The sequence below is a fragment of the Mya arenaria genome, chromosome 11 (assembly GCF_026914265.1).
Source record: "Mya arenaria isolate MELC-2E11 chromosome 11, ASM2691426v1".
In the NCBI taxonomy this organism is placed as follows: Eukaryota; Metazoa; Mollusca; class Bivalvia; order Myida; family Myidae; genus Mya; species Mya arenaria.
Window position 1 is genome coordinate 22,983,041 of NC_069132.1, and position 17,096 is coordinate 23,000,136.

General features: G+C 34.4%; 1 protein-coding gene across 1 annotated transcript; it reads left to right on the top strand.

Moving 5' to 3' along the window:
• The first annotated feature begins 12,020 nt into the window (after positions 1 to 12,020).
• On the top strand, positions 12,021 to 15,968 carry LOC128209663 (uncharacterized). The gene is made up of 6 exons (XM_052913802.1): positions 12,021 to 12,077; positions 12,661 to 13,378; positions 13,491 to 13,703; positions 13,932 to 14,543; positions 14,674 to 14,832; positions 14,956 to 15,968. Exons 2-6 carry the CDS (start codon positions 13,150 to 13,152, stop codon positions 15,363 to 15,365), a joined length of 1,623 nt encoding a protein of 540 aa, XP_052769762.1. The 5' UTR covers positions 12,021 to 12,077; positions 12,661 to 13,149; the 3' UTR covers positions 15,366 to 15,968.
• Positions 15,969 to 17,096: the final 1,128 nt, after the last annotated feature.

Sequence of the window (17,096 nt, forward strand, 5' to 3'; positions counted from 1 at the left end):
AATGTTTGTATACCTACAGCAAAATTGAACTGAACGCCGGACACGCTCAACTATTTGTTAATTACGAACGTTTTACATTTTTAGCACACCACGACACGCTCCCAAGGTCTGCTTATGTCTGTTTGGACTCAGTTAACTAATAACTATCCGTTGATTGCCCAATCTGATATCTTATGAAAAGTCTCTTCTACTTATTATGAAAATCAAGCGGCCTAAGTCTATGTTCAACTGAGGAATTCATTTGAATTCCGGTTCTGGATACGGTACGTCTTCTCTAGGGCCACGAGACGAGTGGCGAGATGAAGAACATGAGAGCTGCCACCGCAGCCACCACCATCCACCAGACCATTACGCGCATCGACAACGATTCCTGGTAGTGGGAGAACAAGAAAAAAATATATTTATAACGGAAAATGGTCCGAAAATAGTAATCGATGATGACTTACTGGTTGGGCATTATGGAGGCTATTCGTTGCCAAAAGTCCAGACGTGTAATTCCCACAATGTGCTTCTTAATCGTACTAAATATCTCTTACATTTGTCAATGTAGACGTGCTATTTGTTGTTTCTATTTGTCAGTTTTTCCATATTGATTTGTCATTTGTCATTATAGTAGTCAAAATGTATATTTGTCAGATCTACCCTGTATAAACTCACAAAAACATGGATCGCATAACTTGCCTTGAACGATATGATGATGTAATTTAGAAAGCCGAATCATGCATATGTAAAACTGCAATCCTACAGTCGACACTCGCATTCGTAAAATGAACATTTGAAGTCCAACAAGTCCAGGTTTACAAACGTGAATTGACAAGTTCAGAATTACAAGGATAGACGATTCCGCCTATACCTTATATGGTAAATGTCACCGAAAGAAACGAAGGTGAATGGCCGGAGCTAACGAATTGGATTTTCTTTCGTTTATTTCCTACGAATCAAGCAAGGGAGATAACATCTTCGCCTACTTCCTGTAAATTCCCGGTTGTAAGTCCGAGTACTCTCTCTTTATTTCACAATAAAAACTTAAATTAACTTCATCTTTTATTTTATTTTGACGATCAATGTTCCTAAATGGGTTAAAAATCACCATATTATTTAGTCAAGAACAACCCACTTGTGTCCCCCAGTTATGAATTACGGGATCTGCCACTGTGAACCATAACAATCAAGTGGGGGATTTCAAGAACATGAAAAAATAGATATCGTGAGTCTTAGATTAGAAAAAACAAACGCGCGATTTTCTTCGTAAATTTTAAATTATCTAATATAACTTGCAATCTTAAACATTTTTTTTTTGTCCCAGACTCGGCTGATTTTGGCAGCAATGCTTTCTATACAAATAATAAGATTACTCACAATAAAACAGATCTAAATTGTTTGCAAAGCTGCCGACATTTTTCATTTTTCTTAAAACGTTACTGTAGTATCACTTTTAGCCATAAAACATCAATTTGCGAACGTAAAACTGAAAAACTGTATCTGATCTTTTGTCAGCAGTCTTATACCACTGGTATTCAGACATTTACGCAAAAAATGGCTAATTCCAAAACAAAAAAATAAAAATAGTTGTCAACACGGTCAATCTGTGAGAGTGCAGCTTTAAAAGAAAAATAAGACAATGGGACTTTTCATTCGTGAAGTATAATTTAATGCTAATGACTTACATTTTGTTGTGTTTGAGTCAAGTATCATTTTGCATACATCTCATTTCATGTCATATGTGCGTATTAATTACTATTATATAGACAAAAACATGTTGTAATATCATATATTATTTTATTCGACATGAAATAATTTATAATCCATCCTGTTTCCAAATCATAGTCCATAGTGTCATAATATAGATGATTCGTAATGTCCATAATAAGGTTCGCAATGTCCATGGTCCAAAGTATCCATAATTGGTTTAAATAGAGCCGAGTGATAGCGGAAATTTCCGAAAGAAGTAAGGAGGAGTTAAGACACGGTTTTAAGGCGGAGCTATCTATAAATTAAATTAAATTCATCTCGTAAACATGTTCAACTGCGAATGAAGTCACCGCCATACAATGTACTTTGTAGAACTACGAACTGAAATTTGAATTTTACACACCGCAATGTAAAACTCGGCATGTGACTTTCACAGAATAACGTGTGTTTACCATACACAACTTTATTAACACAACTGAATCGTCTGTTGAATAGATGCAACGAGAATAAAACTCCAATCGGTACAATGAAAAATGAAAATGTGCAGTGTAAAATGTAAACATACAACCGATGAGTTGGCGGTTGTAAAATGTAAATTGGTAAATCATCAATGTTACAAACCTAAAATACACACATACACGGTGCACTTCTTGTTTATCGTCCTTTCATAGTTCAACTTTTTCCAATACAAGTGCTACAAAGATGTATTCGCAATAATCTGTGTTGTATATTGCCAGCTAGTTGTATGCCATGCTCTTCGACTTCTGTAACTGCCATCTATGTATTTTCGACGTATGTCGACATCAGAGTACGTGTCTTATAAACCCTTAACTTATAGGGTTAGGTTAAAGGTAGATGTGCGTATCAAGTATTTAAAATGTAATTACAACATGAAATTAATCAATTAATATTAAGAAAAGATATCCATCATTACAATGCAAGTATGTGTAAGTTTATTTCTATGTTTAATTTATATTGGTTACCCATGATATTATTTTTTCATGGATTATATTTTTGAATACGACCATCTGGTCTGTTCTGTTCTGTACAACATAAGTCGCAAAACATTTCGAATCGGAATCTCGATTAAAGATATCTGTTTTACTTTGTTTGTAACACCGATTTGTACAATTCGCCCATCGTCTCAATATGGTGAACATTCGTGGGTAGTTATTTTAAAATTATTCAAGCGGTTCGCGAAATATGGAGCGGACACGAATTGTAGTTATATGATATTTGACATCTAACTGTGACATTGACTTTGAAAAGAGCTGGTTGTAACATTTGCTCTGTTTCAATATGGTGAACATGGGTGGGTAGTTATTTCAAAAACACTCAAGCGGTTCAAGAAATATGGAGCGGACACGAAATATAGTCATATTATAGTGATATGACCTTTGACCGCTATGTGTAAAATTGATCTTAAGCCGATCTGGTTGTAACATGCGTTCTGCACACCGTCTAAATATGATTAACATTTGTGGCTTGTTATTTCAAAATCTTTCAAGTGGTTCAAGAGAGCGGACACGATTTGTGACGGACAGACGCATGAACAGACAATTCGAGCAAAAGCAATATGTCTCCCCATGAATAAGCATGTTACATTTATGAAAATAAAAATATCTCAGATAATTATAAAAGTAATTGGGAAATTGTAAGAAACGGGTTTTTTGTACCTACATTTTTGGAAATTTTAAATCGTTATACAAAATAAAAATACACATGATAAAATCGAGCAATCACACTATATCCATACATTTTTATTTATATCTTTTTTCAATTTCTATTATTTTGTTTGAACTGCTTTTTACATTCAAGAATATTCAAATTCTACTGATATATAAAATAGCTTTATACAAATATTTAATATTGTACTTCTTTAATCCTTTTGTAAATTAGTTGTATAATCTAAAGTCAATTCATATATAAGCAACAATAAAATGACCTACCAAACACTATTTTCATAATATTTATTATGTCATACTTTGAAATGTGATAAGCATATTCTGATTGATAGATATGATTCAACGAAAAAAATATTGCTTAACTCAGTTATTAAAATAAAGTAGCAAAAGTATAGTAATGTATAGCATTATATCGGTAAGTAGTATGATGCATTAAACACTTTTGCCATTAACTGAAATAAGCCCAGTTGTCTTAAATTTAATGATGACCCTGTTTAAAAGGCACAAGGCTTAAGCTATTCTAATTCTTATTCAACATCGCGCGCAGAAACACAACACTATATGAACAAATAAACACAATGTCATCATAATCAAAATCTCAAAAGGCAACATGCAATATGCCCCGCCAACCAACTGTTTAAATGATGTTTTATCCAAGCATACATTGACCTTGACCCTTCCATTGTGGCCCTTCACCAAGGCGAAATCGACCTCCTGTACAGTCAGGTTATATTTTGGAACTAGCAAAGATGACTTGTCCTTTGTCATCTCAAACTGGTCATTTTCAAAGGATACAGTATGACATAGAAATGTCCTTTTAATCGGTAAAAGAGATGGTCTGCTTGATCCTATGTCCATATACAAGTACCAATCAATGTTCGCATTGTATTTGACATCTACAGAAAACCCGTACGCTCCGGAAGATAATATGTCGAATCTCGAGGATAAAAACGGCATATATTTCGGGTCAAAAAGAATTTCGCTATTACCCAGATGACCTTTCCATGGGGTTTTAAATGACCGAATAAGGTCATCAACGACAACCGAAAGGGGCCTTGATCGAATATGTTCGTAATATAACGCCACGTGGTTAAGAGATGTACTACCATTATACATTTTCGAGACACCAAACTAGATTCTGACCACTGTCCATTTGCTCGAAAGTTGAGAAGCTATAGATAGCTTTTCCTTTATGTCGATACGCCCGTCCATTATAACAACAGTGTCTATCAAAACTGAAATATGCAGCTTCAGTCCTAGAAAAAGTTTGTATCCTGTATTCAAACCTGATAGACTTGTGAAATCACACCTACCAACCTTCGTACGTATCTGTCCTGTAGGGCAATTGATCGGTCGACAATCGTTTGTTACCTGGAAACAGATAGTGATAACATTCTGTCATGCTTTTCATGAAGACTTAGTACAGAATGTAAGAGTGTGCGTATCAAGTATTTAACATATGACTACAGGAAATAAATATCAAATAATCTTATCTTAAATTAATAAAAATAAATAATATATCTCTGATAAGCTTTTATATCGGAACAGTCAACATTTTTCCTATAACAAAAATATATATCATTCATATTTAATTTTGATTAATTTAAATTTAAAAATAACATACCTTTATTTTTAAAGAATATTTGAACACTTACCGAATATCCCGTGGAAGTATAAATGCATGCAAGAGGCTTTTTGAAGGTCAACTTGTTTATTTTAATGGCGTCGTAGTTAAGAATAGAAACCATTCCACCAAATGCGTTCTTCGATGGAGAGTAATGAGTTGAACAAGATGGTTCCCAGTTGGCTACATGCTCGTCGCAATAGTAGCAAAATACATTTTTGTACACTTTTAGAGATTTTGAAAGTTTAACAAAAGGGGAGTAAAAGTCGCCTTTGCAAGCAGACACTATGTCATGATGTCGTGTGGTATTCGTTAAAAATCTTGGAATTTCAAATGTGTCTGTCAAACATGACTCAATTATATCTTTCCAGCAGAGTTTCTTGGAGACGAGAAGGGTTTGATTTAAGTTTTCAAAGCCAACAGCACATTCATTTGTCCACGATCCTGATTCAATACTGTACGTCAAAGTTTCTATTGACTGAACCGATACATCGGAGCAGGTGAAAACTGGCGAAAAGTGATTAAATAACGTAACACCATTACACCGTGCACATTTAGCGTTCAGAAATATCTGGTGATGTAATTTGGAATATACTGGATACAAACTTCCCCACGGTGCAACGTCTTCGAACTTAGAGCAGTTTGTGTCATTAGGGCAGGTTGCAACCATATAATACGAAGGGACGTATTTAATGTTTTGGTTTGCGTGGGAAATAGCCAACACACATTTCTCATCGTTGCTTTGGTACGGACGTGAATGGTTACGAAAACAACAGTCGTTGTAAAACTCACAGTCTTCACCGCAAGAACAATCTGAAAACACAAATGTTTCATGTTACTAGCCCATGACATCCATTTTAAAATTCTAAAAAAGGTGCATACAAACGCCAAAGAAATATATTAGTTTAGTTTTATAGGGCATTTGTAAAGCGTCTTTTGTTGTTGTTTTATCAATCACGTATATTGTATTCTTTATGAATAATTCATTATAAAAGGATTAATATTACCGGCGTTCGCTATAAATTGATATTTGATTCAAAAAGTGATTAAAGTATTTAGTCTTGTTTTACTTCAGTGTATGGTTTATAGATCGGCATATAAAAATGTTACCATGGTTACAAATGCAGTAATAGCACACCGATTTGTACAAAATATGATTAAATCGCCAACAAAAGCATTGGAAGAAACAAACAAAAATCGGACGAAAAGGTTGCGCAGTGAAATCTTAAATATATTTTTATTTTGTGTAGTCTTTTTTTTTCAGTTTTATGTACATGTTTGTATTTCAGATTTTTCAGTGTTTGTCAATGAGCAGAATTTGTCATTTGATAAACAAATGAAAGAAATTATCCAAATGTATACAACGGATATGAATTTCAAATATTTTGCAATACAAACAATCCTTTTGAAACTAAGTTGGGTTTAAAGAAAAGCGCCAAAAGTGTACAATAATTCCCGAAACCCATTTTTATTTACAGGTTTTTAGGCACAGTCCAAGATTCGTGGGTTTTGGCACAACGACGACGTTGACAACGACACATATAATATGGCAAAACATCGGCAATTTTGATTTGATAGTACACCTTTAAATTATGATTGAAAATTATAGATATTTCATAGACTTACCCAGGCAGCAAGGTTTTCTGTTTTGGTTGCCTATAAGATCAGACCTCACAGACGTACATACATCTGTGAGAGGACATATCTCATCGCCATGCTGTTGAAACAACTGCAAAATTAATTGCTTGATGTCCTTTCGTGAAGCAAATATGTTGATGTCCGATGGCGTGCCAGACAGATTGATATCATCTGGTGTGGAAAACGGACTGATGTCCGCTTGTGTAGCAAACTCATTGGTGTCCGTTGGGGTAGCAAACTGATTGATATCCGTTGGCGTGCCAAACAGATTGATATCATCTGGTGTAGAAAATGTACTGATGTCCGCCGGTGTAGCAAACTGATTGGTGTCCGTTGGTGCAGAAAACATTGTTGCGTCCTCAGGTGTAGCAAACTGATTGAAGTCCGTTGGTGTAGCAAACATGGTGATTTCCGCTGGTGTGGCAAACACTGAACTGTTCATACACCGATTCAAGTAAAGCATTGTTGCAAGCAATAAATATAATTTTTCAAAAAACATGATGTAAACAGCGTAGTGTTTCGTTGGCAAATGAGGTAAACATGATAGAAAGACTGATCATATACGTATATGTGTGTACGTAGCACTATAGTCTTAGCTGTTTGCTAACATGGCGCTATTGGAAAAAGTGAGAGAAAACAAGTATGTCTCGACTCAAAAAAACATGGTTGTTTTGTTTTGTATAATTGATATGTTTGTATAAATTGCCAATGCGGAGTTAAACCACTGATGTTAAACGAAATTTATTGGCCGTTTCAAAATGCCTTATTTTTTCAGTGAAAAGCATTGTACTCTTTTTTACTCTTTTCGCTACAATACAATGACATTTTCACTGCTTTCATAGGGTTTGGCCGAAATAAACATAGCGTTCACACGGCCGGATAAAACATTTTTTAAAAAAACGCCATCAAAATGAGGTTTTCCAATTAAATTGACATTTTTCACAACTTTTCGAAAAAACATAAATTAAAATGTTTGTAGACTGTTGTTTTTTGATATGTCATAATTATACATTCATAATAAAGTTTCCTGTCTGGATTGGACCTGTGTATGCAAAGAAATTATTTGTAGGGATAGCGTAAAATAGCAAATATGGGCAATCGGGACGATAGCTTTATTTCATCGTCACATTCTAAAGCGGGTAGTGGTCACCAAGCCGGACAAGTGGGTTTTCTCCGGGTACTGCGGTTTTCCCAACAACACAAGACCACAATCTCGCGCAACATCGTGCCAACGAGAGTGACTTAGTTTAAGCTTTCATAGCTTTCTTCACAATCGTTGTTAGATATATAATGTTTAAATCAAAGGGGGTATTAAAGAAAAGTTTTACACGTGCCTTTTCATCTCGGCAAAGAATGATCTCTTGACAGATGACCTTCATGAGATTTTACAACATCCAGATTGTGTTGCTGTGGTCCCCTGCATGGCTTCGTCTGACTTCCGCCGAAATATTTTCCGAAAATGGCGACTAGTAGGGAGTTACTGGTTAGGGGCAATCTGCAGCAGCCCTTGCATTTTTGAGGGAATATTCTTATGTTCCTTCCTGGATTTTTCCTTCAAGAGTTATTGTTGCTATCAATTTTCTCCCCAGAGTGTATGCGGAATGGTGCCAACTCTAATTCAGAATTGTCTGATTTTGTTACACCTAGTTTCTCTACAGGTAGCTTGATTGTGTCCCTGTTAGCGTTGCGCCCGCGTAGATAAATTATCTAGTTTGTTGTGGCACAAATATCATACGAATTGTTTGTTTCATAACAAATCATTCAAATAATGTTGTGACGGGTGCATACCTATCACAAAATGTTGAAGGAAATGACACAAGGCACAAGGCTAATCTATAGTGCCTGCCGGAATAAAACAAGACAATTAGTTGAACCAATGTATGCTCAAAATTGAAAATTCTAAGTCAAAATGATTCTCATATTAGTCCGAAGATCATGGAGCTGCCAAGCTATCAAGAAAGGGTGACACTGTTTGGTCAATATTTGAGGGAATTCATTTTCAGAGTAAGAAAGGAACATCTGTAATTCAGAATGTATCGGTGCTAAGCAATTGTTGTGTACATACATGAACTAGACCAACAAAGGCACAGCAAAATGTATTCAAAATAAATACAACACTCCTTTTGTTTCACAGTATGCACATGACTTCGACAAAGTACTTAGTTAGGTAGGTACTGTACAATGGTAGAATTATCTTGGATCAGGCCCCAATATCCCGAAAATATCGTTTCTAAAGCTCATCTTTTTAACAATACAGCATGATTCAAAATAATTAGTTTTACTCGATTTTAAAGCGCATGAATATGTGCATCATATCGTTGAACGTCATTGCTCAATATCCTAATGAAAAATGATTTTTCGGGCAAAATTTGAATTTGAGTATTATCACAATACTAATATGACTTTCATGTATAAGTTTTGCCCCATAACTATTTTTTTTTTAAATATTGACCAAATATTTGTACCAACATAATCTATGAGACGATCCACCTTTAAAGGAGAAAATGATATACAATTTTGAATCATGCTCTGCGGTTATGTGATGAAATGTGTGGAGATTGAAATTGAAAAATGACATATTTTTGTGATACTGGGACCTTAACTGCGGGCTTTGAAATCGCCAAGAAACTATTGCAGTTTACGAATATGAATAATGTAATCATGATACATCTATAAGTCCTGAAGACACGATAAGGAAAAGACCATATGTTTGTAGAATTAATATTTTAATACAATTATACAGAAATCATACAGAAAACAAAACGAACTATCGAAATGGCGTGATCAAGTACAGATTATAATATAACTCTCCTCAACGCAATTCTTACCATGATATATGTAGAAGAAGAAAGTTTATTCATGGAAATATAACACACAATATTTATTTAAAATAGGTCAACGTGACCAGTGTTAAAATTCATAAAATAAGATGGCTTACGTATACAAATAAATATGTGTAAATACAGAATAATGAATGTTGTTTCAATGAATTTCATGTAATACATAATGCTACTACTATGCATTTAATCTGAAATATAGATAGTATGTGCGTTAAAGCATCATGGCAGCATGCATGCATTTGTTTTCCTTCTGAAAGCGACGCCAAAGACACAACAAAAGTTAACATAAAATATTCGCATATATTTTTTTTTAATTTAGCAAGCTCGGCAAATAGGTAAATAATTTCCACGGTGGACTGTTTGTTGTTTTTGAGTTCGTCTCTAATGCGTTTACTTCTAGGTTAAACGAAACGTCTGTGTTCTCTATTAAAACAGTTCCTCGGAAATTGATATCTCTGAGTGTGCCATAAATTGCAATAAGCCATGACCCCATCGACACAAAGACGTGACATTAGATATACATTCGTCATAAAAACCGAGACATTTACTTCAAAAAATAGTTAACAGTTTCAGGCGATTTTTCATGTAATAAACAAAAAACAAGGCAACAGATAAGTTGACATAACTATTAGTGTTATAAAAACAGTTAAATCCAAAAGTTTGTTTCAGTACTGTAGGCTTTTTTTTAATTCTACAAACTGGACAGATGGGTCGTTTATGATTTCTAGTTACTACCCAAAGTAAAAAACTTCAAAAAAACATTAATTATCGTTGATGATAACAATGTTCGGCAGTAATCTGAGCTCAACCCCATTGTTTCCAGCTGCTTCAGCTCATTAAGTAAAATAATGCCGATATATCATACACCAAGTGACAAAAGATGACATCATTTAAACAATTGAAAACATTAAATCTTTTTTCTGCCTCAAAGATATATGATCTGCTTTAATCTTAAATCTAAAAACGGAGTAAAACATTTGCCTTAATAGAAACCTAAACAACCAGCAAAGCCGAATTCATGACACTTTTTAAGTCATTTACTAACTTAAGCCAATTTCTTAACATTTTCATTGTCAAATGAAAGGAATGTATAAGTGTATTAGCATTAATGAATTTGTTTTTCAATAAGGTCAGTAGAAATAATGTATTTTGAAAATTCTTTACTTTTTATTTCATAAGGCTTAAGAGATAATAAAATTAGAGAAATGACTTAAGTTAGAAAATGCCTTTAGAAGTTTAATGAAAATCGCCCCTGGGTCTTTACTAATATTCAGTTATAGCGGCGCCCAGATTGAAAAATTGCTGTATGTTTTTCAACCATCAAGGGTCATATTTACTATTTTAGGGAAGAGATGTAGTGACATTACACCGGTCCTACAAATTCATTTTCAGATTTCTCCGAAGCATAATTAAGACACGGATAAAACTCCATTGGCTTCCAGTGTAGTGCAGGGTATAGAGTACAAGATTCTTACACATACTTATAAAGCATTCAATGACCGAGCACCAACGTATGTTGTGAACATGATAGAAATATACTCGATATCCAGGAACTTAGAAATCCAAAACAACTCTTGAACACTTATGGTTACAAAAGTCCAACTGTAAGATATGGTAACAGAAGCTTTCAATCAGCAGCTGGAATGTTGCGGAACGCGATTCCCTCTATATAAAAACTGTGAATAAACATCGGCAAGTTTCAAAAAGGCACTCAAAACCCACTATATGGGTGTATGGGAACTGAATATACCCATATAGTAAGTTTTGAGTGTCTTTTTGAAGCTTACCGATGGGTATATGGGAACTGATTATATATAACATCAAAGTAATATGAAAACAGATATTATATAACCATAAAACTATATATATAACTATAAATAACATTATATATATTTTTTTAAATGCAATTACTTTTACAACTGTTTTAATTATTTTGTTATGTTTAATGAAATGTTCTTTGCTATAAATTGAATCTTTTTTAATTACAATTAGGCATTGGAAATTTATTTTAAGCATTACATTATAATGAACGGTAATTTGGTATTCATTTCATTTTGTATAGTTTATCCATAATCTGTGATATGCAGTTTGTAAAGCGCTTTTGAGCGTGTATTTTTATAAAAAAGCTCTATATAAGCTCTATATAAACTATAACTACTACTACTACTACTGCTACTGCTACTGCTGCTGCTGCTGCTGCTGCTGCTGCTGCTGCTGCTGCTGCTACTATTACTACTACTACTAAAAATAATAAAAATAATAATAATGACAATAATAATAATAATAATAATAATAATAATAATAATAATAATAATAATAATAATAATAAAATCAATAATAATAATAATTAGATAAATCAAGCATAGCTGAATCAGTTGTCTCAATAGTTGTGAAATTATTGCAAATATCCTTTTCATTAACCTCTGGAAAATGAAAGACAATGACCTATTTTAGTGTATGTGTCATTTTGTTTGGAATTCCACCCGTTACGGCAAATTCTACCCGGTCAGGACCATAAGTTTAAGTAAACGCCAATTTGAAAAAAAAATGGATATTCAATATTGGTACAACACACTTTTAAATTTCTTTAATGAAATGGTGAGATAATTTTAAATTATATATATTCCGTGTAATATGTTTTATCAAATCATGTATAAGGCTATGATTATTTATAGATTAACTCTTTTTAATATGAGTGGATGCATTGGTCACATGACATCATTCAAGGTTTTAACAAGATTATACAATGATATTATATACTAAATCGTAGAAGCTTTATCAATATGTTAGTTTAATTTGCTAGTCACTAATAAACAGCAGTAATGCTATAATGAAGTTTTTTTTTCTCCAGAAATGATAAAAACATAACTTAAACAATAGAAACAAATTTTACTTTAGGAATCCCAAATTAGTATATTTTAATGTACACGTCAATGTAATTAAACGTAAAAATATAATAAGAGGGATTCCATAATATTGCGTGGATCGGAAACTTTTATAATTAAGGAAGTGATTGATTTTATTTCTGATTAACGCATTGATTAAATATTGAACATAATAGGCGCTATAATGGGGGTTTTACGGTCAAGTTTGGTAAGAAAATAATAGGAATTTATGACGATAAACAGATTTTTTTAACAATACTTGAAACCACAAAAAAAACGTTGTTCTCGTTTTGCAGGACCAGATGGCTGCATCGTGTTTCGTGGCAATATGTGTTTTTCTGGTCGTAATTTTGTTGTGTTTTAGACAAAAAGACCGTTCCATTTGTGTTGGCATTACTAACATAAAAAGCGAAGAATGCATTCCCGAGTTCCCTTCAGGTGTCACAAACGAGAAAAATGTTCTTCCTGTGTCATGCGATAATAACTGTGGTAAGAATGAGCGTCACTCTCAACCTGGAGATACAAGTGAAAGAAAGAACGAAAATGTTTCTGAGCCTGATAGTATTCGTGAAACAGCAAAAAACATTGTTCCTGAAAATCTTGTCACACTTATTGAACCTCTCGGCTTCGTTATAAAAGATATACCTGCGGGGGAGAACAATATGTTTGAAGCAATAGCCGACCAGTTGCTGTTGCAAAATAAGTCAGGAAATTATACTGCATAAATAGTTCGTCAAAGGGCTGAACAATACTTAGCGAACAATGTCGACGATGCACGACTGGTCATGTTCACTGCACGCACAAGGGACATGCCTCAAGAACCGAAACAGAACGACCAAATGTTGTTGTATGCCGTAGCGAATTCTTTTAAAAGAGCGATAGAGGTATATCATGCCGGCAAACTGGACGCATCCATAGTGCGCCCAGCTTTGGCTTTACAACACAATACAGTGCATACCCTGTGCTTAGGATTCGATGGACGTGACCATTACGTTTCTCTTCGCCCTTTTGAAGGTAACCAATATCAATGAATTACTATATTTATCTATAAATTGTTTTCACATATATTAATGAACATCACATACGGGTTTTGTGTGTAATAACTGTAAATTCTGCTTGCTTTCAGACGAAAATGGCTTTGAAATGATAGATATTCCAACAGAACAACAAACTGAAGATCCGCAAGACATACAAGAACAAGGAGAATCTTTTGGTGAACACCAAACCCCGAACAGTATCAATAATGAAACTAGCCAAATACAAGTGATTTTATCAAATGGCAAAACTATTGATGTAAACATAAGAACGACTGAACAGCCGCCCGTGCAAAACGGACATGGTGTGTTGTTATCATTAGATACTAGTAACTTCGCATGTATATGACAGAAAAAACAACAACCACAACTTAGGTTTATTTAATAAAAGATTTGATATGCATCGAAATAATTCAGCAATTAAGAGGTGAAAAGGCAACAGTGAAATTGAATAACATTTTAAATAACACTATATATATCCACATAATTCTATTGGTTACTTGCCATTAACATCACGGGTTTTGTATTTTCAGAGTTTGCGGAGAGACTTCTAATAAACATAGAAGTTGATACACGCACTAAAACACCAGAAGAAGTAGAACAATATGAAGAAGACATAGTCTCGAACCTTAAAAAAGAGAGTGGAGCAGAGGAGTTGCATAGGATCGCAGACAGACATGGGCTAGAGTTTGAACTTGCAAAGAAGGAGTGCGTTTGTCTGTACTTTAAAGTCAAAGATGCTAAATTAGCTCTTGCATTCTTACAGAAACGCAAAATACGAAACGAATACATATCGAATATATTGAAGTTTATAATGAACCTCAGCAGTATTGATGGGCAATTTCCGGATATTGTCAACGTATCCATAAACCCTCAATTCAATGTTCAAGACACAGATGCATGCCCGAAACAATATTTTGCAAGGAAGAATGCCTTTACATCTTCGAAACATGTCAGTGATGACAAAGAGGACACAGCCATGTCTACTGTCTCGACAGGAATTTCGTTCGTTTTCAAACGCACACGTTCCCATTCGACTCCGCTGCGTGCGCAAGGCATAGAGTTATCAGAAGAATTGGCAAACTTTTTGCAAGAAAGGAGGATACGAGATATTTCCAACATGCATTTGGAAATTGAACACTTTTGTAAGTTCCATGTCTAAAAATCATTAATATTGATACAAGTGTTCATTAAAAGGTCTTCTTCAGTAACACTTTGTTTGTAATTTTGAATAGTGATGTAAGTTATAAAACCATCTAAAATGGCATTTAATAGGTTTTCACGAAGCAAAGCCATGTGCTGGTGATCCGAGCGAAGTGTTGCAAGTTGTTGGAGACATGGTTGTTAGAATACGGACCATGTTTGGACCTTCGGGAACTGCATTTAGAATTGGCACAGATTATCTTATTACAGCGAAGCACGTGCTACTCCTCGGTAAATCAGTCAGCTTATGACGAATATAAATTGTATTGACCAGTTCTTATTTAAAAACATGTAGACATACTTTGTATTTCTACTTATTTAAAAGTACTTCTAGTAACCCTTTTTTATTTCTAGCATCATTCGAGAGTTTAGAGGAAACGGACTATGCAAATGTAGAAGCGCTCTTTAAAGACGAAGACCAGCCCAGGAAAGTAAAAATAGTATATGCTTCTGGCTATCTCGACATAGCCATTCTGAAAATTTGTGAAATAGTTCAGAAACCATTAAAGAAACTGGAAACCCCCGTCGCTGTCACCTTTCTTGAACCAGGGCAGCCGTTTTATTTGGTCGTACACAGTTCCTGGAAGAAACAGGCAGTTGAGAAAACGGTTGCAATAGCTAATAAGTTCTCTCCAAACGCAAATCCGACCTTCGAGTGTTTCCACAGTGAGAAATTTGTTCCAGGATCTTCGGGGGTCGGCTGGCGTTTTGATATTAGAAAACCGAGTTTACCTTGCAAATATTCTCATTGGAGTACAGCTTGATAGAGACTTGGCTGACAAGAATCATGTTGGTATCAAAATGTCAGCAGTTTACCAAGAGCTAATGCAGAAGGAACCCGATCTTTGCAGTTTTCTTTTCGAAGACTTTGCCAGAGAGATTGACGCGCGAAATGATCGGTTTCAGTCTTTGATGAATCATACTTCAGTTTTATAGCAGCAGTAGTACAGAGACTTAAGGACCAATACATGCACGAATGGATAGCTCCTTCGGATAGTTCTAAACTTAAAATGTATGTCCACATAAAAAACAATATTGAGCATGAGTACTATTTAGACAAATTAACAATTAGACGGTTTAGAAGTTCAGTAGCTAAATTAAGATGTTCTTCACATAAATTAGAAATTGAATACGGAAGATATTCAAATATTCCATCGACTGAAAGACCATGTAAACTATGTTTTGGGGACGTAGAATCAGAGTATCATTTTGTAATTAAATGCCCTGCCTATTCTGATTTACGAAAGAAGTATTTACCGGCTAATTATTTTGAAAACCCAAGTATACATAAACTTTACAGTTTGCTTAGTACAAAATCAGAAAGCCTGTTACAAAATCTGTCATTGTTTGTATATTATGCTTTTATGTTAAGAGACGATCTCCTCAATAATAGGAATTAAGGTAGCTGCACATAAAATCCAGGAAAATATATTATGTGGAAGGATTGTTTTAACAGGACTATTGTTTATCATGATAACATGTATAAGATATATGCAATCCAGAAATAACCTTTTATAAAATTCAGTGAAATATCATTTATGTATTAATAGCAAACTACTACGCTACATTAATGCTATATTTGCCCTTTGATGTACACATATTTTGTTATGGGCCGGTGGCCTTTGTCAAATAAACGTATGAAATAGAACTGAATTGAATTGAACTGACATAGCAGTGTGGTACGGTTAGACACTTACTGTTTGTGACAGGGATGATTTCTAAGAAGTTGTGTGACGTTTTACTATTCCCTATCATAACTTGCAGAGTAGATAAAAAATATCGCCAAGTGCATTTTATTTTCAACAGCCATCATGGAAACAGCGTATACTCGTATTCTACCAGAGACAATTATTTGACATTTCTTCTTTTTCATTACGTACCAAATGATAGCAAGGTAATAAACTTTACATATGCGAGAATTATCATGTGTTTCTTGTTGGTATATCTGTATTGATTGTGACTTTTGTTTTTTATGAAGAACAACGGCTGTCTGTGCGTGTCTATTTAGACTATCAGACAAAATTATTTCTTTGGGCAAATTATCCCGTTTCGAAAGCCAAAAAATATTGTTACGTGGCAGCCAGATTATAGGCGTGGACTTACCAGTATTTACTTCTTTAAAGCAGAAGGGTGGCCATGCTGATCTTCAAGAGGGCAGAAAGTTTGTACATGTACCAAATAAAGGACTGAGTGCAGCACCCTTCCATCAACTCTTAGCTTAGACCCTACTGATAATATGCAACATAGCTAATCCCTGGTCTTTGTGTTCCAGACTAAAACATTATTGAAGTTTTCAATTCTGCCATATAGGGATAACTACACCTTCCTGAAGACATACTAAATATTCCATCATGTGGTTTAAGTGTTGTTTTGAAAGTGTAAGCTGACAACGGAGTCCATTGACTATCAACATATCTAATCTGACGGTATGATAACCGCCATGTAACCTCATTTGCTATGATTATTGGACATTAGTGAAACAAATGGGTTCTTGA

Excerpts from the sequence above, each read along its gene's own strand:
- LOC128209663 (XM_052913802.1), top strand. The coding sequence starts at position 13,150 with ATGTTCACTGCACGCACAAGGGACATGCCTCAAGAACCGAAACAGAAC. Across the intron at positions 13,704-13,931 it reads GCCCGTGCAAAACGGACATG|AGTTTGCGGAGAGACTTCTA; the intron begins GTGTGTTGTTAT and ends TTGTATTTTCAG. Across the intron at positions 14,833-14,955 it reads GAAGCACGTGCTACTCCTCG|CATCATTCGAGAGTTTAGAG; the intron begins GTAAATCAGTCA and ends TTTTATTTCTAG.